The sequence below is a fragment of the Solea senegalensis genome, linkage group LG5 (assembly GCF_019176455.1).
Source record: "Solea senegalensis isolate Sse05_10M linkage group LG5, IFAPA_SoseM_1, whole genome shotgun sequence".
Classification (NCBI taxonomy): Eukaryota; Metazoa; Chordata; class Actinopteri; order Pleuronectiformes; family Soleidae; genus Solea; species Solea senegalensis.
The window spans coordinates 14,722,416-14,748,273 of NC_058025.1; the positions used below are offsets into that span (position 1 = coordinate 14,722,416).

The window sequence follows — 25,858 nt, forward strand, 5'->3', positions numbered from 1 at the left end:
ATTTTAAATTTCTACTGTGTTCCACATTCATTTACTCTCATGTCTTGACAGATTTTTCTTGGAGATCAATCTTTTACATACAGACCCTGTTAAAGACAAAGTATATGTTTTGCTGATGACAAAATATGTTAAAAACTGAAAAGAAAAAGAAAACGGATCATTGGTTATATCATATTTTATCATTATTTTTCTGAAGTTTTTCTGGGGTCATATAATGACAAATTACCTTTGTCACTTTGTCTTTTAAGCCAGCTGCTTAAAAAGATGCATTCATGGAACCACTATGACTGAAGTAATAAACCATAAACCTCCAGGCAGTTTAGTGACCTGCACAAAAGGAATGATAAAACCCGGTCTCTGTGGTACAGACTACCTGACACCTAGACTAAAAATGTCAAATGGGAATGACAAAGGATAGAGTCATTGTGGGAAACTAATACACATATAGAGCTGTCCGGACCATAACCCAGTGCCTTTTCAAAGAAAGATTGGCTCTCTGCCACAGTAACATACCAAAAGAATAATGTTTTCAATATGATGAAACAATCCATGTCTAAATAAAAGTGTTACATCTTCATCCATCTACATGAGACATTCCAGATGTGTAGTAAAACACTTGCTAATAATGCACTATTTAACCTTCAATGTGAGGGTGTGGTAGTTCTTGTAAGGCACAACTGTTGTTGTTTTTTTATCTTATCTACCTAGTGAAGAGATGCCTAGGCGAGACTAGTTTGGCACTATTTATGAAACTATATGAAAAACATTATTATTAATAATATTATTATTAATAATAATAAACCCAATTAATTTTATTTTATTTACATGTCACTATTGGTCTAATAAAAACTTGTTTTGAACTAAAAAAATAAAAAATGATTAAAAAAATCTATATATTTGGGGCATTTTTCTCAGGAGCTTCAGCCTGTTCAGGGCCATATCTCCGGCTCGCTTTAATCATCAAAACCAATAGGATCAGGCTGTGGATCTGGAATGACCAATCAGACCAGGAAGAGGCCCCCAAAGCATGCTGGGAAGTCTAATTCGCCATTAGAAGCGGTTTGTTCCGGTGAAAACATCTTGTTTTGCTCAACAACAAAGGTAAGACAACATTTCTGGTTGTATCACTTGAAAGTGAGTTGTTGTTTTGCTCTTATTTTGTGGCTGGATCGATGAGGTCGTAGAGTTATATAAATGGTACCGTTGTAATCTGTGAAGTCTTCTGTCGTGCAGTTTTCAACATGACAACGCTGATTCTCCGGTGCTGCTTTGAAATGTTTACGCTGTTATGGTGTTTTCGGCTAGTGTTGGTTAGATTACCTGGCGTTTAGTCTGTGTTTTGTGAACATAGACATGTTTTTTATGAGCTTTTAACCGAGGTACTGAGCTTCATGTGGGTTTGCAGCATGTCAATATTGATCAAAGGTAAATGTGCCATTGTCACAGTGAGTTTTTTGCTCCCGGTACCGGGGGCTACCGGGAGGAAGAGGAAAATCACATACACAAAGAAAATGAAGAGGTCTAAAATAAACAGACACAGAAAAAAAACTATACTAACTCCAATATTCTGTGTCAAGAACGGTGAAGTTTGCAAAGTTGTGCTCCTCTTGCATAGAGCACAGTGGGTTTATTTGAAAAGTATCAGAATATAGTCAATTTCAATTAAACAACCCACTCTATTTGCAGGCATGCAGTGACAAGTCTGAACATAAAGCAGATCAAATGAATGAAGCTTCTCCTTCCTCTCCTCTTCTCCCCCTCACTCCTGTGAAGAAAGTAGCCAGTGGCTTAAAGAACACTCCCCCTCCTCCTCCTCCTCCTCCTCCTCTTCTGTGAGCCGGAGCTTTCTCCCTCTCCAAACCATGGTCTCTCAGTCAGTCTATCTCTGTGCATGTTGCCCTTACTAAGCCGGGACTTGTGAGCGTGTTCATGTCATGACACAGCGCAGCGCACGATCCAAGTGGTCGCGGGAACTCCTCCACTGCCCAGGACTCTTTCCCTGCGCCTTGAGTTTGGTTACGTGAAATATGCGATGCTCGCAGGAGTGTCCGGTTCTTTCTCTGCTACTGCACTTTGTTTTCCTCCTGGCATCCGGCCAGGAAGAGCTCCCTGACTCTGGCAGCAGCAGCAGACTCTTCTCCTTCTCCACAGAGCAAGGTTAGTGCAGACACAAGCTGCGTTTCTGGGCATGTCTGCATCCTTTAATGCATGGCTGAAAACATTTGTATGGTTGGATGCATATTGGAGCTGCAAAGAGCAACTTCAATATGCATCCATAATCTAATGCATAAACCCATCGAGTATTAATCAGTTAATTAGCTGCGATTGGTGAATTGATTGCCAACTATTGATAATTGCAACGATTATTTTCATATTTGATTAATCTGTCGATTGTTTTCTCGATTGGTCGAGTAGTACTTGTTTGGTCCATAAAATGTCAGAGAATGTTCAACAGTGTTTCCTCAAAGCTGGAACTGAAGATGTTCTCAAATGTCTTGTTCTGTCAATCTGCTATATATTTTTTTCTGTTCTCTTTTATAATTTCACAATTGTTATGCTCTATTTTAGTCATCCAATACTTTAATAGTATCTGCTATATAAGGAGAACAGATCTGCTGTTCTGTCTGTTTGTTATCGATTACATTTGTGGGGAAAAACTGAATATCTTCGGTTTATTTGAGGTTTGGGAAACAGCTAATCGTTTAATCCAAAAAAAAATCAAAAGATGAGTCGACAGTGAAAATGATCATCACTTGCTGCCTTAGTTAGGGATTAACAATTCATCTGTTTCAAAATGAAAGCACAGTTTGAAGCAACACACATGCTGCTGTATGTGACTCATACTTGTGGGAAAGAGAAGTTTGATGACGTCAGATGGTATGATCCACCACAGTTTAAATCTCTCACACTAAACCTAGAATTACAAGAAGTACGTCACTATTTGAAGCGCAATTTACGTCACAATTGCAAATGCACTAACACAGCAACTGGATATATTCCCCAAGTCGTTCAACCCCACTGCATTTCAATGTCATTAATCTGCTTTATTGTGCCGTTCTTCCTTCTGCAGGTCAGTTGGTGCAGTCAGCGTCAGCTGTGCACATTTACCCAGAGAAAACTGATGCACATGGAGAGTTCATCTCCCACTCACTGGCTCACCACTTCCAGGGTGGACGAGTCAGGCGTGACCTGCAACCCTTTTCACCTGAGGGACAGGTTTACTACAGGGTCAACTACGAGGGTCGAGTTTTAATGTTCAATCTGACAACAAACGACAACCTGGTTTCAAATGACTACATCCTGGAGAGGAGGAACGGCAGCGCCGACAGGACAGAGCATCGGCGCTCGGGGGGGAATTCCTGCCACCTCCATGGCACCGTGGAAACCTCTGATGTGCGAGGAACTGCTGCCATTAGCACCTGTAAAGGACTGGTAAGTTATGTTACTACACAACAAGCTAAAGGAGTCAGCGTTAACCTCGGTTTCATTCAACAGATTGAGCCTTTTAGTCCACTTAAATCTACATTGGGGACCACATCCCTGTGTGACTTTTAACAGGAAGGGTTTTTAATACACAGAAGAGAGAGGACGTCTGTCCAGAGTAGCTGCTATCTGGTTCAAGCTGTTCAGCAAACCCTTACATCAGACAGTGCCCCGACTGTTCGCTTGCGCTTCCACCACTTCCTGACACTATTTGCAGACCAACTGTGCTGCAGAGCCACTTACTGATCACTGCTGCTTTTCAGCCATCCATGAGATCCCCCTTTCTTTTCAATTCTTTTTCTTCCAGGTTATTTTCCTCCTTACTTCCACCGCTCACTCATCCATACACATATCCGTCTGCTTTGCATAAATTCCCACACTTGTGTGCAGCGCATGCAGCGATACTTTGTTCTATATGCTGTGGAGCTTCAGTAAGTGATTCTGGCACTGTTTTATCGACTGGAGCAATAAAGTTTAACAGATGGAGACCTGGGAAAAATGGCTTTGCTCTTTGAAAAACCTTCCTCATCGTTGAAATTTAGATGAAAAAAGACAGCTGAAAATCAAATAAAGATGAGTTATCAGCTCAGCACAAGACGGTTTTCTTCTTGTTGTTATTTTAAGACATATAATACGGAAAACGCGGCAACGTGTTTAAGTACCTGTCAAATTTAAAGCCGTCACACACCAAATAATAATCATTAAGAACAGGTTTTTTCAGATTCGTAATAGGAAGAGGGTGTGGAAAAGGAGCAGTGTTGAGCCTGTGAAATGATGGGACGTGTCAGTCTTAGTCCTGAAGAATGCTTCGGTGTTCGTGTTTGATTGTGTCCCAGCAGGAATGCCTGTCCTGCATGATCTTGCCTCCTGCCTCTCTGCGATGTTTGTGTGGGTTGCTCTGCCTCTCCCTGTCACATCCTGTAAATATAATTCATTTGCTACGTCTGACTCAACCAGACTAAAGTGACAGAAATCCTTGCACCGCTGTGATTTATATGCGACCCACTTACGTACCCTCACCCGATCCTTGTGTCATTCAAAAGTCGATTTATCTACAACCCGCTGCACTGAGACGTTTGATTTCTCCAACAATCCTGAATGTAACCCTTCTTTTGAACACACCAGGGAAACCACTGTGATCTATTACACAGATTCTCTGCCCTGAGATTTATAGCAGCTAAAACCACTAAACATTGAGACTCAGCCAGACAGATGTTGGGAGTGAAACACTGTCAGCTGTTGTGGAGGTTATTCACCTTCTGGAAGTAGATCGAGATGCAGCTTGACCATAATTTAAGTTTGTGTAGAACACAACCAAAAGTATTAAGAAATTGACAAACAGAAAATGATATGTCAAGCATTTATGGAGACGTACAATGATTATTGTGCAGCCCAAGTTTGGTGGGTGTGGTAAAATCCTAAACTGGTGTGAAACTAACATGAAACATGAATCTCATGATAATGTAATCAGTCCTAACCAAACCATAACTTTGAACATAATGTAACAAATGGAAAACAACAGCTTCTTATTTGAAAACCTCTAAATTACTTAAAATAAGTAATTTGTCAAAAATACAGTCCAGTTAATTGTCACAGAATGAGCCTCTTCTATCAAAACCCTGCCTCTGGCTGTGAAAATAGTCACATTTCTCCAAAGAAAGAGATCTCAACAGTGGGAAATACTATAGTTATCTTAAGTGCAACACTATGACTTAACTATATCCAGGTTACCCTTTACAGGGCAACTGGGTGGAGGCTGCTGTCACTAATTTTTCCTCTTTCTGTGGGAAAACCTCCAAATCAAGCAACGCTTTGTCAGTGCCGTCTTTCATAATCCCCAAGGCATGATACAGAGCATGAACATGCAGGTTCAAACCTATTATACTGGTATTTTCCTCACTTAAATGCATGTTTCGTCTCACTTTGTAGATGGAAAACTATTATATCTTTGACCTCTGTGGAACAAAGTAGCTTTAAGGCAGAATGATCCTGTGAAATAAAACACAACACAACACAACACTGAGCGAAGTGCAGCGAAGTGCAGTGAAGCAGCAATCATGTAGAAAACAGTTGACTGAGGAAAAATGTGAGTATCATGGAAAACTGTTTGTGATTAATCATATTGCAGTAGTGAGTACCAACCACCGCCCCCACCTCTGCCTCTCTCCCACTAATCACTGCTGTAATAGCAGAGACTTTATTCCAAACCCAGTTTGGCCAGCACTACAAATCCCACAGAAGCAGGAAGCAAAAGTAAAACAGTTCCACATGGCCAATGAATTTAGAACAGAGACCTGTGTTATGGTAACCTCCTCTGGCACCGGCACCTCACACCCAAACACACTTCCTCTATAGGTCACAGGAGGGGGGGGATTAATGGAGATGAGGAGGAGGAAAGGAGGTGCCAGAGGAGAGGTGGCAAAGGTGCGACATGAACTCTAGACTGAGACTGTTGCAGCTGGCTGAGCCCTCAGGATTTAGAGCAAAAGCTGCGGTGCCAAAACAATCACTTAGTTTTATTCAATTGGGAAACTAGTTGGTGTTCATGCAAGTTGTCTTTGTTGCGCGCGGACATCGCACGGCAATTGTGCGTGGTAATTTAAGGATAGCAAGTAACGCCATAATCATAACTGCTCATGCAAAGCCCCACATGCTGCACACCGCGCGCTGCACAGCGAGACTGCATTTGGTGCACAGATCATACACATCATGCTGCTGTGCATGTTTGGATGGGCCTCTCTGCAGCATTCCTTCCTGGTCGATCTGCACTCCACCACCTGCTTGTCTCTGCTGGGACTCATTTAGAAGTTAAGCTCTCCGGGAAAACTTATAGGAGGACACATAGCCAAAAACTGCATTCATGCCTTATGTTGCACAGAACGACGATGATCCAAATGCAAAAAAACAAACTTTAAGCATAACCGTATAAGATATTAAATCTGTCAAATGCTCTCTCCCTCTCTCTCTGTGTTCTTGTATGGGTGTCTGTGTGAGGACAAAACACATAGAAACCATCAGGAGGACATTTTTGGAAAGTGAGAACATTTTGGCTGGTCCTCATGTTCTGTCACTCCTTAAAAGGTCTTTTTGAGGGTTAAGACTTTGAATAAGGTTTAGGTTAGGGTTATGTTAATGGCATTGGTTAGGGTACGGGGTTATATGTCTATGAGTGTCCTCACTATGAATGCTGCACAAACACGCGTGTATGTGTCGAGGAGGACATGCAGAGCAGCAGTGAAATCAGCTGTGTGTTTTGTGAGCAGGGCCTGTGGGAGACTCCCCCAGCTGACTGCACACATATCAGCTTGCATGCTTTCTGGATGAGTCCACCACAGCTCTGGGACCTCTGGCTGAGGGCCATGCACTGGAGATTTCTTTCCTCGTTATCTAATTTAATCGTGTGTTTGGACAAAAAAAAAAACCCAAAAAACAATAGAACTTTGTACGTGTGAATGTTTGCAAAGGCAATTGCAGTAGTAAAGGTTTGCATGAACAGGGTGCAGCAGCTTTGCCTAATCCTGCAAAGCAAATCCAGTTTGCAGACACTGCAGTATTTTACAAGAGTCTTTGTAACAGGTGCCGTTATATAGTCTTTAAAAGGGTAATGTTACCGTGAAATTTGCACTCTCTAAACTCCCTGAACGGAGGAATGAGGAGTCTGTCCAAAAAACACATGTAAAACTTTGTCAGGATTTCCCAGAAAGCAGAGCAGTGTGTAACTGCAGGGAATAGCAGGGTAGACCCTTGTAACCACACTGGACACAACTGTAACGCACTGCATGGCCTAGTTTTTCCACATCTGCCTTTTGATCCACACACACTTGAAGGAAATAAAGAATCACCAAGGCAACACTCGTCATACTGCCCTTGTTTGACACAATATGTATATATAAGCATGCTTTTTTTTAACTGTCATCTCCAGGATACAGTTATTCATGTGTTGAAGAATGAAGATTCCTTTCTCTCTCTGCCCTGTGAAAGATTTATATCCATCATTCTCTCTTTTTGCAAGTAAGTTTAAGGAGAGGGAAGTGTTCATCCCCAGTCTGGACTTGTTTCAACTCAGTTTGACAGACACACACATATTATATATAATCACCTCAACAATGAGGACTTACACACTTTGAGCTGGAGGATGAATATTTTTAATACAGTGTGTATTCTTACAAAGAAAAGACAGAGCCCTGACCTCTTTCCTGTGTCTGTATGCGTGCATGTTTCCATGTAGATGTAGAATATTTGTTTCTACAAACCTGTCTATGTGTGTTCACTAGCAGACCTCAATCAGTAAGTGAATAGCCTGCACCTGTAAGAACACGCACTGGCATACTTAGGAGAAAGTCTTTGTATTGCTGCTGCTGCTTCTGCCGCAGACAGAGAATGTGCCTCGGGGAAGGAGAAAGGTTCATTTTCAGATCTGTTGACTAATGGTGGATTGCACCCACATGGACAAAAGGGATGACATTTTCAGCACGCTTTAGGGAAAGTTTACTTACTTTTCTTCAAAGAGTGGCAATTATAAAACGTGCTACAATCTCTGGTGATTTGTAGCTGCATGCATAGACGTCACATGACTGCTTTAGTCATGGTGAGATTGTGCGATATCACAAAGAAAGAACCTTTTAAATCTTGCAAATTGAGCCTCTGATTGAGTTGGAGGCCAATCGATATGTGTATGTGTCACTGCATATTATTCATGTATTTGATTTTTGTGTTCTTCAGAGAGGCTTCTTCTCCCTGCCAGAGGGACAATATTTTATTGAACCTGTGCAAAAGTCTCCCGATGATCCCGCTGGGACTCCCGAGCCCCACATCATCTATCCAAGAGTTACTGCAGACAATCACAGAAAAAAACGCAGTCTTGAGTCCAAAGAAACACCCAGTCCATGTGGAGTTCAAGGTGTGTATCTGAACTAGTGTGTCTATGTGTGTGTGTGTGTGTGTATGATCCTGCAGGTGTTGATGCAACTGTACACAAGTGAGCTTTTTTCCCCCCCCTGGCTGCGCCTGTGTGAAAAGGGGATAAACCACAAGTGAACGCAGAGTGCTGTCTTCCATTATCAATGCTGTAGATGCTCCAAGTGCCTCTGTCCAGGTGGAGAGAGACAGGGAGGAATGGGAGAGGGAGCAGCAGCAGAGGGGGGAGGACGAGGCTCGGTCTCGCTCACAGCGCTCGGTCAGCAGAGAGCGCTGGGTGGAGACCATGGTGGTGGCCGATTCCAAACTCATCGAATATCACGGCAGTGACAATGTGGAGTCCTACATCTTCACCATCATGAACATGGTGAGGAGTTAGATTTGACGACTCCTTTTATATATGTTACATATATAAATATATATATATATATACATATATACTGTATGTTCTTTATTATAACTTTTATTATATCTTTTCTTTGTGCCCACAGGTGGCAGGAATCTTTCATGATGCCAGTATTGGAAATGCCATCCATGTCATCTTGGTCCGTCTCATTTTGTTACAGGGAGAAGAGGTAACTCTTAACTGAAAGAAGTCTTTAACGGCATGTGATGAAGTAGTGTCATTTTTGCATTACGGTGACCTTCACACACCAGAGAAATACAGAAATACAATTACAAATGTAGTTGTAGAGATTCATGTTCCGCCAATAAAGAACTGCATGCACAGCCATTTAATATACCTTAAGTTGTGAGGGGTGGAGCTTTCAGCCCTTAACACTGACCGTTCAACTTAAAGCTGCTATATGCAATGCCGTCTCCTGGCTCCCTTTGGCTAACTTCATGTCCGTTGCTGCTGTTGGCATTTATCCACATTTATTTTGCAATTATTCACTGTTAAACCAAACCTCATGTGCTGACCGTGAACGCGTCTTTGTGGTTTCTGAGTGGATTGAAGAGTTGTGGGATATTTGAAAAGTACTAATGTCTGAGTTCTAGCTCGACTCGGCTCTACATGGTTTGGTATTAGGCACGTCATTTTCCATTACTCCAAAGTACCTCCGCAACGTGGGCAGAGTCGTCATACCACAGCTGCATGAAAATTATATTTGTATCTCAATACAAATATTGAGATTTTAGACATTTCCTTGCTAAATGCTGGATATTAAAGCATGCTTTCAGGAGTCTTTTTAACTGCTCTACAGTTCGGCATTGTTCGGTTTGATCCTTGTGTTGACCGTCGCGCTCATGACTGCTCTGACCAATTAGTAGCCGGCAGTCTGTTGACAGGACGCTTTAGAATCGGCTCAGCTCGCTTGGAACCTCACCAGAGCAGGCACTAAAAGCAGCACCAGGTACTATTGCTAATGGAAAAGCAAAAAATGAGCCGAGGAACGCCACGAGAGACCAAAAATCCCTGATAGCTGATAACACACATTCTCCTTGAGGTGTTTCACTGACAGAAGCCTTAAAGTTGAAGCCACCTCAGATGTGGATTTGAAGTCAGCTGCTCGAAATGTGCAAGCTGTAAATGAGGGAAGTGAAATATACTGTAACAAGGAAGCAATGACTGGACTACGAGCAACACAAGATCTAACTTATGTTAACATTCATCGTTTTTTATTTCAATGGAATGAAGCAGACCTTTTGGCATGTCATCATAGGAAAAGCACAGATGTAATTGGAAACGCTCATAATCACTGCATTCCATTTAGCTCAGCTTGTCTTCGGCCCCTGGTCTTGTGGATTGTAATGTCTTGATTGAACTGAGCCTTCATAAACCAAACCTGTTCTACCTGTGCTTGTTACAAGTCAAAACATGTGCTACTCTGTCACCCACCATGTCAAAAGAAAGTGACTGAAAGTGAACCCCTGCTTTTGCAAATCATCTCAATGCAAAGATTATGAGTCTTACGACTCTATAACGAACAGTGAACAAAAGTTTCAATGTGAAATTTATGATATGTAACATTAGAATGTCAAAAAAGTGTACGCACATAAGCAAAAATGTACGTACACTCAAACAAATCAATAGAAATCTGTATTTCATTTTCGTCAAAAATGACTTCATCCACTTTACCCGTCTGTGTTGTAACTTCCTATAAATGTCCACAAGTGCAAACGTACATTAGAGCCAAACCTAACAACAGGACTCCCATGATCCCACACAGTTTCCCAACATCATCCAACTTTGCAAACTAGGTCTTTTGTTATTGCTTGGATGGAGAGACCCCGACATGACACAATGCAAGTCATTAATATCCATTTTTGTTGTTGCAGAAAGGCTTGAAGATTGCTCACCACGCAGACAGCACTTTGGCCAGTTTCTGTGCTTGGCAGAAAAACCTCAATCCTCAGAGCGACACGCACCCAGCTCACCATGACGTGGCCGTGCTTATCACCAGGCAAGTCAAACGCACACAAGTGCGCGCACTGTAGGTCTGATATATTATGTGCCGCGATACCTTCCCCTCGTTAAAATGCGATGTACGTAACTACTGCTTAATCTGTATTTGTGTTTCCCCTTTCCCTAAGGAAAGACATCTGTGCTGGTATGAACCAGCCCTGTGAGACCCTGGGTCTGTCTCACCTCTCTGGAATGTGTCAGCCACACCGCAGCTGCAATATCAACGAGGACTCAGGGCTACCTGTCGCCTTCACTGTCGCTCACGAAATGGGCCACAGGTCTGTGTGTGTGTGTGTGTGTGTGTGCTTATGGGCATGTGTGAATTGCAACTGTGAAAGACTGTCAATTATAACAATGGGCCATGTGACAAAGACAGCTTTCTGGGATAATCGGGGGAATATACTATTACATTATTAAATTTGCTAACTTTAGTGCGTTGACCTGTCGGTGAACCCTTGAATGCAAATAATAGCAGGTTTCTTGTAACCAGACATGAAAGGAGAATGTTATCTGAGTTATTGTGTGGTGTAAATGTCAAAGATTTTAAGACGCAGAGCAGTTACATTCATTACAGTATAATAGACTATAATGACTAAGTCTAAAGTCTATGCTGCCAGTGAATTCATCTTTTATGCGTATTGGACCCATGTGACTTGAGCTGAATCTATCGTTGACCTCACTGAGCAAACACTCTGAAACAGTGATCGCTGTCGGAGCTATTGAACACGTTTTGAACCCTTAGTGCTCATGGGGCACAGAGTAGTAGAAAATTGTGCAGGTCACAAAATCGACTGTTTTTTATTTTATTTTTGTTGATAAAAACGAGCTAAATTAACTTTGAACTGTGACATCTTTCCAGATTTCAGGTGTGTTTATAAAGTTGGTGAAAAAATGAAAAAAAAACATTACATTGCTTATATGTTTCTTAAAAAACAGCATACAAGACACTCTATATTGCACATTCTTAAAGCCTCTGTATATACTGTACTGTACGTTTTAACATAGGAACGAAAAAAACAACAGAGTAAATGTTCTGTGTTCTAAGGATTAAGTTGATTAGGAAAATGATATGACTGATTTCCACTGCACTTACTTACTTAAAGCATGAAGACCATCTATTGTTATCGTCTATATTCAACAACAATAATAATAATAATGATGTTAATTCTCGTTTTCTAATTTGTGTGTCAATGCAGTTTTGGAATCCACCACGATGGTCAGGGCAACGACTGTGAGCTGGAAGGGAGGCACCCATTCATCATGTCCAGACAGCTGATGTACGACAGCTCGCCTCTCACTTGGTCTTCCTGCTCCAAAGAATACATCACACGCTTCCTCGAGTAAGGTTGAATTCATAGAATATTCTGAGGTCATTCATGACCATAGTGATCACATGGTTCACGCGCCTTTAGAACTGTTTCTTTTTTTCCATGTATATTGCTGGGGTTGTGAATGTATTACAAAAGAAATTCCACACTGTGCAGATAAAGTAGATAAAATATGCTATAATGATATATATATATAATATATATATATATATATATATATATATATATATATATATATATATATATATATAAACATATAAACTGATTTAACTTGATTCAATTGTGGTATTTCTGCTCTCTCTTCTGTCTCTACCTCACCTTCCTCTTGTCCTTTCTCTCCTCCCCCTTTTCTCTTCCCCACCTCTCCTCTGTCCCCCACTTTTCCTTTCACCCTAACCGGTCGGACATCGCACATCTCTGAGTCTGGTTCTCTCAGAGACTTCTTCCTGTTAAAAGTGCTAGTGCTTTGCTCATTGTGTACGATGTACAGTGCCTTGAGATAATGTATGTTGTGATTTGGTGGCTATACATAATAATAATAATACATTGAAATTGAATTGAATTAAAATAAATAGGTCAGGCATAGAGCCTCCTATGACCCTTATGTGGAGGATAAAGCAGTAGAAGATGGATGGATTGAGGGAGGATAGATGTGTACAAAACTATGATGGGCAAAGGTTTTAAAAGAACTTTGGTTCATATACTGAACCGGCACAATCGATTATAGAAAATGAGGCTGCATTCACTCATTTTTGCATTGACTGTCGTTACTTTCTTTTGAAAACTGTTTCAGTGATAAATCCAAGAATTCCTTTCTGACAACAGTTTATCCTCCTCCTCCACAAAGTCAGAGGTCAGAGCTCATGTTTGTGGAACGCTGACCTGTGAATCGGCATGTTTTTCAATTAGAAGTTGTTTTTTTTTCCTTCTGTTCTGAAGACTGCAAGAAGTGCATCCACCAAACCAAACATGTTCACTTTTCATGTTTTGACATGACATCAATTTTTGTACTTTTTTTTTTTCCCCCAACATTTTGTCAAAGAGAACACAGAGTTTACAATCCATCAAACTCCTCCCCGCTGCCTTGTCTATTTGATTTTTTTTAGTCGTGGCTGGGGGTTCTGTCTTGATGATCGTCCTTCCAAGAGGGATCTAACCACCCCACTGGCTCGCCTTGGGGTCCGCTACACCACACACCACCAGTGCCAGCTCCAGTATGGGCCAAATGCTACCTTCTGCCCTGAGGTTGATGTGAGTATTGAGGAAATAAGCATCAGCCATGAGTTATATTTTAAAAAACAATGTTATTTATTGTTTCTGGTGTATATCTTTCCCTCAGAACGTTTGCCAGATTCTTTGGTGTTCAGTAAACGGCTCCTGTCGCTCCAAACTGGACTCACCTATAGACGGCACGCGCTGTGGACCAGAGAAGGTAAACAGTTAGTTTTGTTTGTCCGAGGAAGGACATGTTTAGCACTAATGCTATGATATGCGTGTTTAGTGTTAAATGTGTTGTTTGAGTGAATGTACTTTCTCTGTCAGTGGTGTATCTCAGGAGAGTGCGTGATTGTGGGTAAACTCCCAGAGACTGTGAATGGAGGCTGGGGACAGTGGAGCACGTGGTCTCACTGCTCCAAGACCTGTGGCACAGGCGTTCAGTCAGCAGACAGGGAATGTAACAACCCCAAGTAAGATGTGTTTCCGAGATGTGTCTGACATCGTCTTTTCACAAATGACACACACTGAAGCAAAACTTTACCGATGTTTTTTCCCCCAGACCAGAATTTGGCGGAAAGTACTGCACTGGGGAGAGGAAGCGGTATCGCACTTGTAACACGAAACCCTGCCAGAATAATAAACCCACCTTCCGGGAGATGCAGTGCAGTGAGTTTGACACCGTTGCCTACCAAAACGAGCTCTACCAGTGGATTCCCGTGTCTAACCCTTGTAAGTGACTCAAGCCTCAAATATAATGTGTTGTTATTTATTGGCAAATAACAAACTGAATTCACCTTTTTATATCCAAACTTGTGCCAACTCACTGGTCTTCGTCAGAAATTAATCAAACATCACATTCAAGCACTAAAACTAATGTTTTTCTTGTTCAGGAATGCAAGTAAAGAACTATAATTTGACATCTTAATCAAGAAATAATAATGTGCGTTACTATTTTTTACATTTGGAAATTCATGGATAACACTGCTAGTTATATTGTAGCATTAAAAACATAATTTCAGTTAAAGATCTTCCACAGACTGGTGTATTAATCATTGCAGACAGCTGTGACTTTGGGTGGTGGTCTAATACACGTGTTGTATAATCATGTCCTGCAGACAGACAAACACACTTGTAGACCCATAAGCAAAATAGAAGCAGTTGTATGGGTTACCCAACAGGGGGCAGCACTTGCACCAGAAAGGCATCAGTGACGATGATGACACATCACTTCTGCAGTCAGAGTGATGACTGCTGCAATTCTGTAGTCTTCTTCTCAAACATATCATATTCTGGCCCAAAATTAATTAATTAATTAATTAATGAATTAATTAAATAAATGAATGGTGGAGATTTAAAAAACATTTAGCTCACATTAGACATAAGCAATCAACTCTCACTCATCATTCATGAAAGTTTTTTTTTTTACTATTATCTTTAGTAAATCCCTGTGAGCTGCACTGTCGCCCCGCCAGCGAGTACTTCTCCGAGAAGATGCTCGACACAGTGACTGACGGAACACCGTGCTTCATGAACAACAAGTCGAGAAACCTCTGCGTCAATGGAGTGTGCAAGGTATTGTGGCTGGGTAAGAGACTAAAAGAGGCTGGAGGGTGGTGCAGGATAGTTATAAGAGAGGGAGGAGGTTTTCTGTGCAAAACTTAGAACGTTTTCATTTATTTATTCGTGTGCGTGTGTGTGTCTATGTTTTGGTCTGTAGGAGCTGGGCTGCGACTACGGCATCGACTCAAACGCAGTGGAGGATCGCTGCGGAGTTTGCCTCGGTGACGGCACGAGCTGTGAGACGGTGCACAAGACATTCGATCAAGCGGAGGGCTTTGGTGAGTTCGACCCGAAGGACGTTTGAGCAGCTGGAAAACAGAATTCAATTATCTGGTTATAAGAAATCATACAATTATAAAAGATGTAGTAACACAAAACAGACTACCTATTAATGAGAGCGCACTTTGATGTTCTAACTAAAGCCGTGTGAGAAAGAAAAAAAATTTCAATTTATGTCGGCAGACTTCAAGTCGTTTCAGGACAGGTCATTAACATTACGCCATTGTGTTGTTTTCTTGTTGTCATGGCAGCTTTCTTGTCCACACTGTGCAGCTGTTTGTCCTGCTGCACTTGGCCGGTTTAATGTCTATGTGTCTATGTGTGTGTGTGTGTGTGTCTGCAGAGCCATGTTTGCATTTGTCAAGATACACACGTTCTTGGCTGTTTTTACTCTCGCCTGGAAAAGCATAACTCACCCTCAGAATCAGCATACCATGAAGACAGATTAATAGAGAGGCTCTAAAACAATAAAACTCCCCTCTCTCTTTCTGTGTGTGTGTTTGCCCCACACAGCATCTTTTCCAGATAACCAGTCCAGATGTGTAAGACTTCAAAAGACACACCATGAGCACACCTCCCCTTCTTTGCACAAACACTGAAACTCACACACCTTCCCACAAACATCATTAAACGCCAGAGACCGACTCATAGCCGGCTTTCTTACTCCCCATCCAGTACCCCACATCCACACACAGTAAAAAAACAGACAGGACAGTGCCCCCCACACTGAATATGCACACACAAACACACATGCCAGGCACCCCCACAGACTGAGCCCACCCTCTATTAAAGATCAGAGAAAGAGCGTGGCAGCAGCCATGGTGGCCCATTCATTACCTCGCTGTGACTCTGACTCTCCCAGGGTACATGGACGTGGGTGTGATACCTGAGGGGGCACGGGACATCCTGGTAAAGGAAGTGGAGGAGGCAGGTAACTTCCTGGCTCTGAGGAGTGCGGCTTCTGAGGAGTATTTCCTCAACGGCAACTTCATCATACAGTGGAATGGGGAGTACGAGGCCGGAGGGACAACATTCTACTACGAGCGCAGTGGAAATATGGAGAATCTCACAGCTCCCGGACCCACCAAGAAAGCAGTCATGCTCCAGGTATAGGCCCACGCACTAAAATGTCAAATAGGTCTCAAGGGTTTGCTGCCAGATACTGGAAACGAATTATAAGAAGATGTGTAAATATGTAACACCAGTGTATAATCTACTTTTTGTGATTGTCCAGTTGCTGTTTCAGGAGAATAACCCGGGTTTAAAGTACGAGTACATCATTAAGAAGACTAAAGAGACAGGAAATGAGATCATCGAACCCATTTACAGATGGAGACACGGGGCATGGACTGACTGCAGCACCACTTGTGGCCTAGGTTGGTGTTGGTGTAGAACTACAAAAACGCCTTATTCGATACTCTATGTTTGCCGTAGTCCTGACATGCTGTCTGTTGTAGGTGAGCAGTACCAGCCTGTGCGATGCTTTGAGATGGATGTGGGCGTCGTGGATGAATTTCTGTGTGACCCCGAAGGTCGCCCTGAAGATAGACACAGAAAATGCAAGACTATGGATTGCCCTGCAAGGTCGTTACAATCAAATGTCCCTTTAACTGATATTCTGTTTGTCCCCCACTGTATTGTGGTTACACAACCATTCTTTTCTGAGAAATCTTTTCAATATCTGAGTCTAGAGTCATAAGAGATGGGTACAGAGACAGGAAACACTCACAGGAAGCAGGTGAGTCTTTCCTGAGCATCAGAAAGCTCCTACATGGTGAGGCCGTCTGATCAAGGCGGACAAAGCAGGGGAGGAGCAGGCAAAGATTCATAAACCAGGGAATAAATCTCAGAGATCAATGGAAACACATGAAAAATAACAATATAGACCATAGATACTGTATAGACTGTATAAGTGTAGATGCCACATTATCTTTATTTGCCCATTGCAGCGATACATCCGATTATAATTTTTTTATGTAGTAATTTGTATTCCTACTATGTGAATGAAATTTTAAACAAAAGTGTGTTGTATATTATAACATCTCACGGTTAATAATCTAAACGTAGTGATGAGTAACAGCCCCAAGAAGCATATCGCTCTCAATGTACTGTAACTCCCAAAATAAAGGGCAGATGGGTAATAGGCTTGAAGTAAAGAGATATAGGATATATACTGTATATAAGAGGTAAGATATATCAAAATAAAACAGGAAATGCTACACTCACACAGGAGTGGTTTGTGACAGGCGTGTGTTCTCTCGCACTACTCCTGAGTTTCATTATGGGAGTCTAAGGGAGAATAAGCCAATAAAACATTTTCAATCTGTAATGTTTTTATTTTTATGGCCTGGTATGAAATCTCTGTTTTGTTTTTTTTTGTTTGTTTTTTTTACTTTGTCTGTAAAATAGCTTCAAATAACCTTTTAAAACGTGTGTAGTTGCTCTAAAATCTTGCCTATAATCTGATTCAATCCTGATTACCAATATAAAAAACGCTTGCACAAAACTAAATAGGTTTTAAAACATTTCATGTTCAAATTTGTCCTTTCTTTCAATGAATGAAAACCTACGTCGTATTGCTAATGGTTTCAACAAGATAACAACTTACCAAGTGCTTCCCATTATGTTTTTTTTTTTTAAATAGTTAATTATCTCCATCTCTCTCTGACTCTTTTCTCTCTCCCTCAGGTGGTGGGTTGGGGGTTGGCAGCAGTGCACAGCCACCTGTGGATCAGATGGTGTGAGAAAGCGAACAGTTCTCTGTGTGCGTACGGTCTCTGCAGAGGAGAGGGTGCTTCACCCTGTGGAGTGCAAGCATCTCCTCAAACCCAAACCTGTGGTGCCGTGCAACAGAGATGTTCCCTGCGGACAGGACTGGGCGGTCGGGAGCTGGCAAGAGGTAAGGCTTTCTTAATGTTTTTGATTTTCTCCTCCTTTCACCTCCTCAGGGCAATTTGTTTCTTTGCAGTGTCCTGTTACATGTGGAGGAGGAGTTCGCTCACGTACGGTCACGTGTGCCATCGCTCCCATAAAGACCTGCGATCTCTCGACCAAGCCTCGGTCCAGATCGCTGTGTGCCCTGCAGACCTGCCCTAACTCGGGCCTCCGTAGGCGACCTGGGCCTCCGCCGAAATACCGCCACCCCTTCCCACCAAAGAGCCACCCTACCCAGCCTCCTGGTTCACCTACCTCAGCTCTCACGACTACAGTTGCACCCACGACTACTACACCTGTAACGAATAAAACAACCAAACAAAGTACGACGGCTTTCGTCCCCACCACCACGTCCCTTTCAACCCCTGAAACCACAACGTCTGACATCGTTGACGCAGATGAGTATGAGTTTAATGTTATAATGAGGAAAAAGGGGGATAAGAGAGGGAGGGTTCTCCCTTCTACATCCAGTCCCGTTAAAAAGGACAGGAAAGAAACTGGTGTGCAAAAGGAAATCATTGAAGGAGAGGAGGGAAGCACACCAAATGTGGTGATGTACACTCCGGGAAATGATTATGTCGTTGATGAGAGGACAACTGAGGAAGAAGGGATTATTGACCTGGATGTTTTTACCACAGCGACACCATTCAGAAATGTCCTCAAGTCAACCACTGTACAAACAAGTCCAACTTCCATGCACACAACCAGAAAACACACCACAACAACCTACCCCACCCCACACACCCGCACTGAAACATGGGTAAAAACCACTCCCCATTTAACCAATGCAAACACCAGTACACACACCCTGTGGACACACCGGGCTCCCCACGCCACTCCCACGACCAAGAACCACTCAGTCTCACAGAGAAGTGGCCTCCGCACAACACGAGCTCCCTCCACAACAGCGAGGAAACTCTTCACCACAGAGAAATCGCCCCAGTCTACAGTAAAGATCATTAAAGTGAAGAAACCTGCCGTGACGCCGAAGAAAAATAGTCCTACCTCTCCCGGTAAAAAGGCTTCTCCGCGGTCCAAAGGTTTCCCTAAGAACCAAAAACAGCAACCACAAAGACCCAGGAGTAGCTCCACCGGTGACCAAAGCAACCTGATGGCCAGAGAGCCGGTCAACATGGACCTGTACTGGGTTGTGGGGAACTGGAGTGAGGTGGGTACAGATATTTTATTTCATACCAGTACATTTGCATGTTTTACCCTCTTAAAAGTGTTGGGTGTAACCTTTAAATATAAATCAATGTCAAACCATTGTCAGATTATTGGACACGGTGCTAATGAAGCTCATCAGATCCGCATGACTCTCTCTCTGTGTTTCTCAGTAAAGCAGTGGTCTTGTGTCTGTTCCCGTGCTTCATACAAGAAGTTATTTGTTTTGTCTCTTGACAGAAGTAAAGTGAGACGGCTTCACACTGATTGGAAAATTACTGAAAACAAAGAGAAGTGAATTCTGCTGCGCAAAAAAACTCAGTCATTGAAGAAAAAAAAGCTGCCCTTTAACTTTCAGCCTTTGACATTAATCCCAAACATTTTATAAGGCAGACAATGATTTTTAGGATGGTTTAACCTTCAGGCATATTCTAACTGTAAGGCAACTGAAAACTGACACACTCCCATGATTGAAAATGTAGATGTTGGGAAAATCATTTAAATTCTACAACGTCATCCCCAAATACACCAAAAAGGAGAGTATTCAACACTTGTATAGTCATGGTTACGTCCATAGTCCACTTCATAGTTAGGAGGTTCATCAGTGATGTCACAAGATTTGCTTCTATCAGGCTGAAACTTGTAAAAGCACAGGTGCAGTCCCATCAAAGCTATGTTGTTGTTTTTGGGGGATTCATAAAACACTTACTCATACATAATACATACATAATAGCATTGCCTTGCATATACATAGAGTTTTAACAGGGACATTCTCATCCCTCCCCAGTGTTCAACAACATGTGGGATTGGCGCAGTGTGGCGCATGGTCATGTGCAGCTCTGGGAACGATGAGGACTGTGCCAACACGAAGAGACCTGAACCCGCACGCACATGTCAGCTGCAGCCCTGTGCCATCTGGCAAAGTGGCAGCTGGAGCAAAGTGAGAAAATGTTATATTACTGAATCCAGTAATTACACTCCATTATTTTTTGAAGTTAAATAGGTCCGTCTTACTCCTCCGGATGATGAAAATACGTAGGTGTGTGTTGTCAATGTCAGTTTATTGCATCGTGATCATCGCGGTCCACAGTGTCCAGACTGCGTGGCGGCGGGGAGGAGGTACCGTGACGTCCAGTGCGTTGATTCTCAGACTAAACGTCCCCTCAGACCTTTCCACTGTCAGGCTGTGTCCAGCAAACCCATCAGCTCGTTGACCTGTCCCCACAAGCCCTGTATGACCTGGAGTGTGTCGCCCTGGAAACCGGTAAGAGGATTTTTACACCTCGTGTACATGTGCACATTCATACAAACCTTGTGCATCATGCACTGGACTGTGGAGATGCTTTAGTTTTTCTTTGTCCACGTTTTGTTATACATGCAGCGGTTTGACATTTCTAGCAACTTGTTAGTAATGTTGGGAAACTAAAGTTGAAAAATATGTTACTTAATTGTCTAATTTAACCTTTTATTAGCGTAGAAAGATCCAAACATAAAGAGACATAGCAGGCAGATAAATGAAAGCCTCTATGAAACAATAGAGACTCAACTCATCTTAAAGTGAAACTAATATATACATATAAAATATAGAAACATACTCCCTAAAAGACCTAAAACAAACAATAAAATACTGTAAAAAATGTATAAGAACAATACAAATAAACGTGGTACAATAAAAGCAATAAAAACATTAAATTGAATGTCTCATTTAATGTTATGTCTTGTTTAATGTTATGTGATATGTTTTTAAAAATTATTTCAAGGCAAATTGGTGAAAAAAATTAAAAACAAAGCAAATAGTTTGACAAAGATAGTTTGCCACACTGTACAGCTGCACTGTAATAAATATGATTTCATCAAATATGAACTATATGGTTTCATCTATATTTTTCTTCAAATGATAAATAAAACTTAATTTGTCTAATATGACTCATTTATTCTTAGAATATTGAGACTTTCAAATTATTATTCCTGAATTTGTTTTGTGTTTCATCTTGTACATTTTTCCTCCTCTGGCCATTTTCAGACATGAACTATGAACTAGTTGCATATAATTGGTTCTGCACACTGAGGACACTCAGATGAATGTCGTGAGACATCGTCTACGTCAGACAAGTTAACAGCAAAACAGATGTCGCGAAAATTGATTTCGATTTCAATCACTGCACGAAACAGACACTCGCCTTAAATCCCTGTGTTTTCCTCAGTGCTCCAGCAGCTGTGGCAAAGGCATCAAGGAGCGTCTGGTTCACTGTCCCGAGCCTCATCGATGTAGCAACACACTGAGGCCGAACACCACAGAACCGTGCATTCTAAAGCCCTGCACTCAGTGGAACGCTCGGGACTGGGAGGAGGTCGGTCACCTGTGATTGAGAGTCTCTTCATGCTTTGAAGCTTTTCTGTTTGTTTGTGTGTTTGTTTGTTTATTCCGTGTTGATTTGTGACTCTGAAGTGCTCCGTGAGCTGTGGTGGGGGTCAGCAGCAGCGTCAGGTCGACTGTGTGAATGACCGGGATTTGGCTGTGACGCCAAACAACCTGTGCGAGAAGAAATCCAAACCAGAAACACTCAGGAAGTGCAATATTCAGGAATGCAAGACCAACACAGGTTTGTACGCAGCACTCAAACGCTCTGGTCTGGCTCACACACACACACACACACGCTCTGGTTTCTATCACTTCAGTAGACATTAGAAAGTCTTCACCTTACAATGTAGTCATAAGGAAGACAAGAAGACAAGTCCCCATTATGTGACTGTGGAAACAGATTTAGGTCCCCACAACATATGGAATACCAGGTACACACACACAGGTTTGTGCACAGGTTTCTTCATATGACGCTGCGTTAACATCAGGAACACTGACTTCACTGATCAAGACCCACCTGTTCAAACTGGCTTTTCCCATAGCTTAAAAGTTATTTATTTACTTGATTATCTATTTATTTTCCTTTTGTTACATGCAGCTTTGGGGATTAGGCAAATTGACCGCGAGTGTGCGCGCTAGAGATGGATTTATCTCTACGTGTCCCTGCGATAGTCAGCCGAGATTGGCACCAGTGCCGCCCGCGACCCTCATGTGGAGGATTAAGCACTAGAAGATGGATGAACATGAATTCATTGGACAGCCTAAATAAAGCATTGCCTAACTAATAATCCCTAACTAACCAAGCCAACTGACCTAACGCCAAGAAAATGCCCAAAAAGACACAAGGCATTTAAATAGACACACACACACACACACACTAACACAGATGTGTCACTGCAATTTTTGTGCCAAAGTGTGTGGTTATAAATAGGTCTACATATTGGCCTGATTCAGACCTGGTATTAACATCTTTCCTGAGTGATGTGATCGCAGCTTCAGATCTAAACACTCCCAATCTGTCCTAAATGTGTCCTTTGATCTGATCACACAAATCACATTCAGGGGTGGTTTGCAGACGCATGTGTAGCTCACATTCCTGAGCATGCATGAATGCAATCCATCCTCTGCTATCACTCTATCAATCTATCTATGTCACTCATGCAGACTTAGACGTTGATGCAAAAACGCACACACACACAAACACAGACACATCTGTGCAGTCAGGCTCATTATAAACACACTTTTTTGTTTCTTGTGCACAGACTTAACATGAGTGTGTGTTTGAATATAGCGTGGTTCAAGTCAGATTTGATCACATGTGGTCACAGGAAGCACATCCAGGATGCCGGGTGTGAACAGTCGTACTTAAGGCTGCAGGATCACGCTGGACAAATGTTAGCACGAGGGCTGCGTGGGGGCCTTGGTCTGTATTTTATTGAGTCGTAACATTTGACCGATGTTCCTTCTCGCGCAGGTCCAGCTTGCAAGAAGAACACCATGTCCTCCCGCTTCTGTGACAAGCTCAAGCTACTGGGCCGCTGTTCTTTCAGGTCGGTCCACAGACAGTGTTGTGTCACCTGTGGGCCGTAGCCAGTGTTACCTACACACATTTATGCTAAGCACAAATATTATAATGGACACATGCCAGCTACAGTAACAGTTGTTACTGCATGAAACTGTACGGAACCATCCAGAGACATCGTCTTCTCAACCAACGTCCAACACACAACAACACTGCAACAAGCACAAACAAACATGGGTCAACTAGGATTTTATTATTTTTATGTTTTGTACATTTGAGTAACTTATCCCAATCAAATGTGCATCAAGCTGTGGTGCAGTGAGCAGAAATGCAGGATGCAGGTAAATCACAGTTAAAATGTTTTTTATTATTATTGTTATTTTTTTTAAATTGTGAATTTCTTAGCAGGCAAGTACAATAATTAAATAAAAACATACTTGATTTTTTTTTATGAAAAATAATTTAGAAAAATAGTCACACAACTAAAGCTAAAGAGATTAGATTACAACACAGGTACAATATGCAATATACAAAATAAAAAAATAAAAAATCCTATGATTTATGGTGCAAATCTGTCTTATAAACAAGGTGCAAATGATACACACATAAAAAAAGTCCTATTTTTAGTTCAAAGTGAACTGGTGCAAACAGAATGTAAATAAAGATTTTGTCGTGATTTATGCTTTATTAAATTGTTGATCATCTATGTTGTTCTTTTTGCTCACATATTTAGCCGTTTCTGCTCGTGTTGTTGTTGTTTCGTCCTCAGAGCTGGTGCTGCGTGTTTACATTATTCCGGTACACATTCCTATTTCAGTCAGTTTTGTTTTTTTAAAGTGTCGAAAGATAATCTGCATAAGCTGCAGAACCTGCACCATTGTCCAGCTGAGCCTGTGGTGCTCGTCCTCTGATGTGAGACTGACCAGTGAGAAAGAGGTGTTGCAGGTCATCCCTCTCAGGTCCCTCTAAAGATGGCCACTGTGTTTTGTTTTTTTTGTGATGTTGTACAGGTGTTACCGTTGTCATGATCTGGTACATCACTGCGACTCATTTTGTCTCTTTCATGTCTCCATCGTTATATGTTTTGACAGAAGATATTTGTGATAAAACTGCTTAAATAAAATGTTCTTTTCCCATCTTGACCATCCATCCATCCATGCATTTTTCCCTGTTTCCATTAACACGCACAGCTGTGGCACTGTTTGAATTTTCCACAGTGTAAATAACAGTATTAACACCTCATGTCCACAGTTTCATCCGGTGCTTCTTTGAATCATGGCAGTCTGCTTTTTGACCTTTCATGTTAACAAGGTCATTCTCGCCTCAGAGTGCCAGATGCTGCTGGATGTGTAACACCAGAATCAGTAGCACCGAGCTCCGTTTCAGGAATCAAGTTCAGCTGGCCCAGATTTCCCAGGCTTCTCTGTTGCCAGATAACTTGACACGGACGGACGTGGCCCGGCTTCACACACCCTGATGCTGTCATTCAAGCCCGGACCAAGAGTTAGTCAGCAGTAATGGAAGGAGTAATACAACCCTGGGTCAGTGTGGAGCATTGAGTCCTAAAACACTGTGTGTGTGTGTGTGTGTGTGTGTTATCATGACAGAGCAAACATCATCAACAGCAGTTGTATTGCATAACCACATTTCTGTTATGTCATTCTGTGTTGCTTCATTTGCAGAGTTGCACAATTGTGGCTCGAACGGAAATAAAAGGATCAATAAGGAAATGCCTGACAATATCAGAACACATTCTGGCTTGAACCTCTTGGCAGTGAGTATTTTAATGGCTCGATTTATTGTTTACAATGTCTTGGCTATGTATGGATGTATTTCTACTCTTAATAATCTTTGATGATGCAAAGACGAGACGCTTTAAATTATGTAACACTGAAGAAAGCATTCAGAGACTGCAGATGTCTGCAATTCTCAATCCAGATCCATAACTACATTTATTAATACATTCCTTCGGCCATTCCCTTTTACACCAGAAAGATTTACTTTTAAAACATAAACCATCTCGTGTTTTTCAGTAATCGTAAGAGAAAATAATGTCATCTTAAAGTGTGAATTACCTGTTACAGATCAACGTGTACAGTTTTTATCACGAGGCACGGATTCTTCCTTTAAAAGGGCAAACGTAGCCATAAAATTGTTCTTAACAGCTCGTGCAAGAGAGTTCAAGTGTTGTAACGCCAAACAGAAGTGGTTTTGGACAGTAGGATGTTTACTTCATAATTTTTATTTTTTCCAGATGTTCTTTGCACAGTAACAACAGTAGCAAATACATGTTGCCTCCAAAGTTTTGAGGTCATGTTACAATATGGGTTAGAACATGACTGGAGGCAGGGAAGTGACAACACACTGGAGGAGTGTTTAAAAATATGTATTAAAGCTTGCTTTTTTTTTTGGACCCTTTTACATTATTGTTTTTATTTACTCTCTGTTCACATCCTGGTTCTACCACGGCTTTTCTGTGTAGAGTTGTTTTTTCCTTTCCGTACCCTATCTTCCTCCCGACAGTCCGAAGACATGCGGATTTAGGTCAGGTTTATTGGAGAGTATGTTGGCCATGTGATCAGAGTTAACGAAAGCTAACGAAATAACGAAAACTAAAATTGAAAAAAAAAGACAAAAAAGCATTTTCGTTAACTGACTTAAAATAAAAATGATAACTAACTGAA

General features: G+C 41.7%; 1 protein-coding gene across 1 annotated transcript; it reads left to right on the forward strand.

Annotated features, from left to right (window-relative positions):
• Positions 1–1,848: 1,848 nt before the first annotated feature.
• adamts12 (ADAM metallopeptidase with thrombospondin type 1 motif, 12) lies at positions 1,849–24,316 on the forward strand. The gene is made up of 24 exons (XM_044026475.1): positions 1,849–2,157; positions 3,071–3,432; positions 8,206–8,383; positions 8,556–8,767; positions 8,892–8,975; positions 10,681–10,805; positions 10,936–11,085; positions 12,004–12,147; positions 13,242–13,386; positions 13,475–13,567; positions 13,678–13,823; positions 13,913–14,082; positions 14,792–14,925; positions 15,071–15,191; positions 16,055–16,299; positions 16,427–16,568; positions 16,650–16,776; positions 17,881–18,091; positions 18,161–19,294; positions 20,078–20,230; positions 20,381–20,554; positions 21,495–21,641; positions 21,740–21,893; positions 23,127–24,316. The coding sequence occupies exons 1-24, from the start codon at positions 2,028–2,030 to the stop codon at positions 23,240–23,242; spliced, it is 4,797 nt and encodes a 1,598-aa protein (XP_043882410.1). The 5' UTR covers positions 1,849–2,027; the 3' UTR covers positions 23,243–24,316.
• The last annotated feature ends 1,542 nt before the right edge of the window (positions 24,317–25,858 follow it).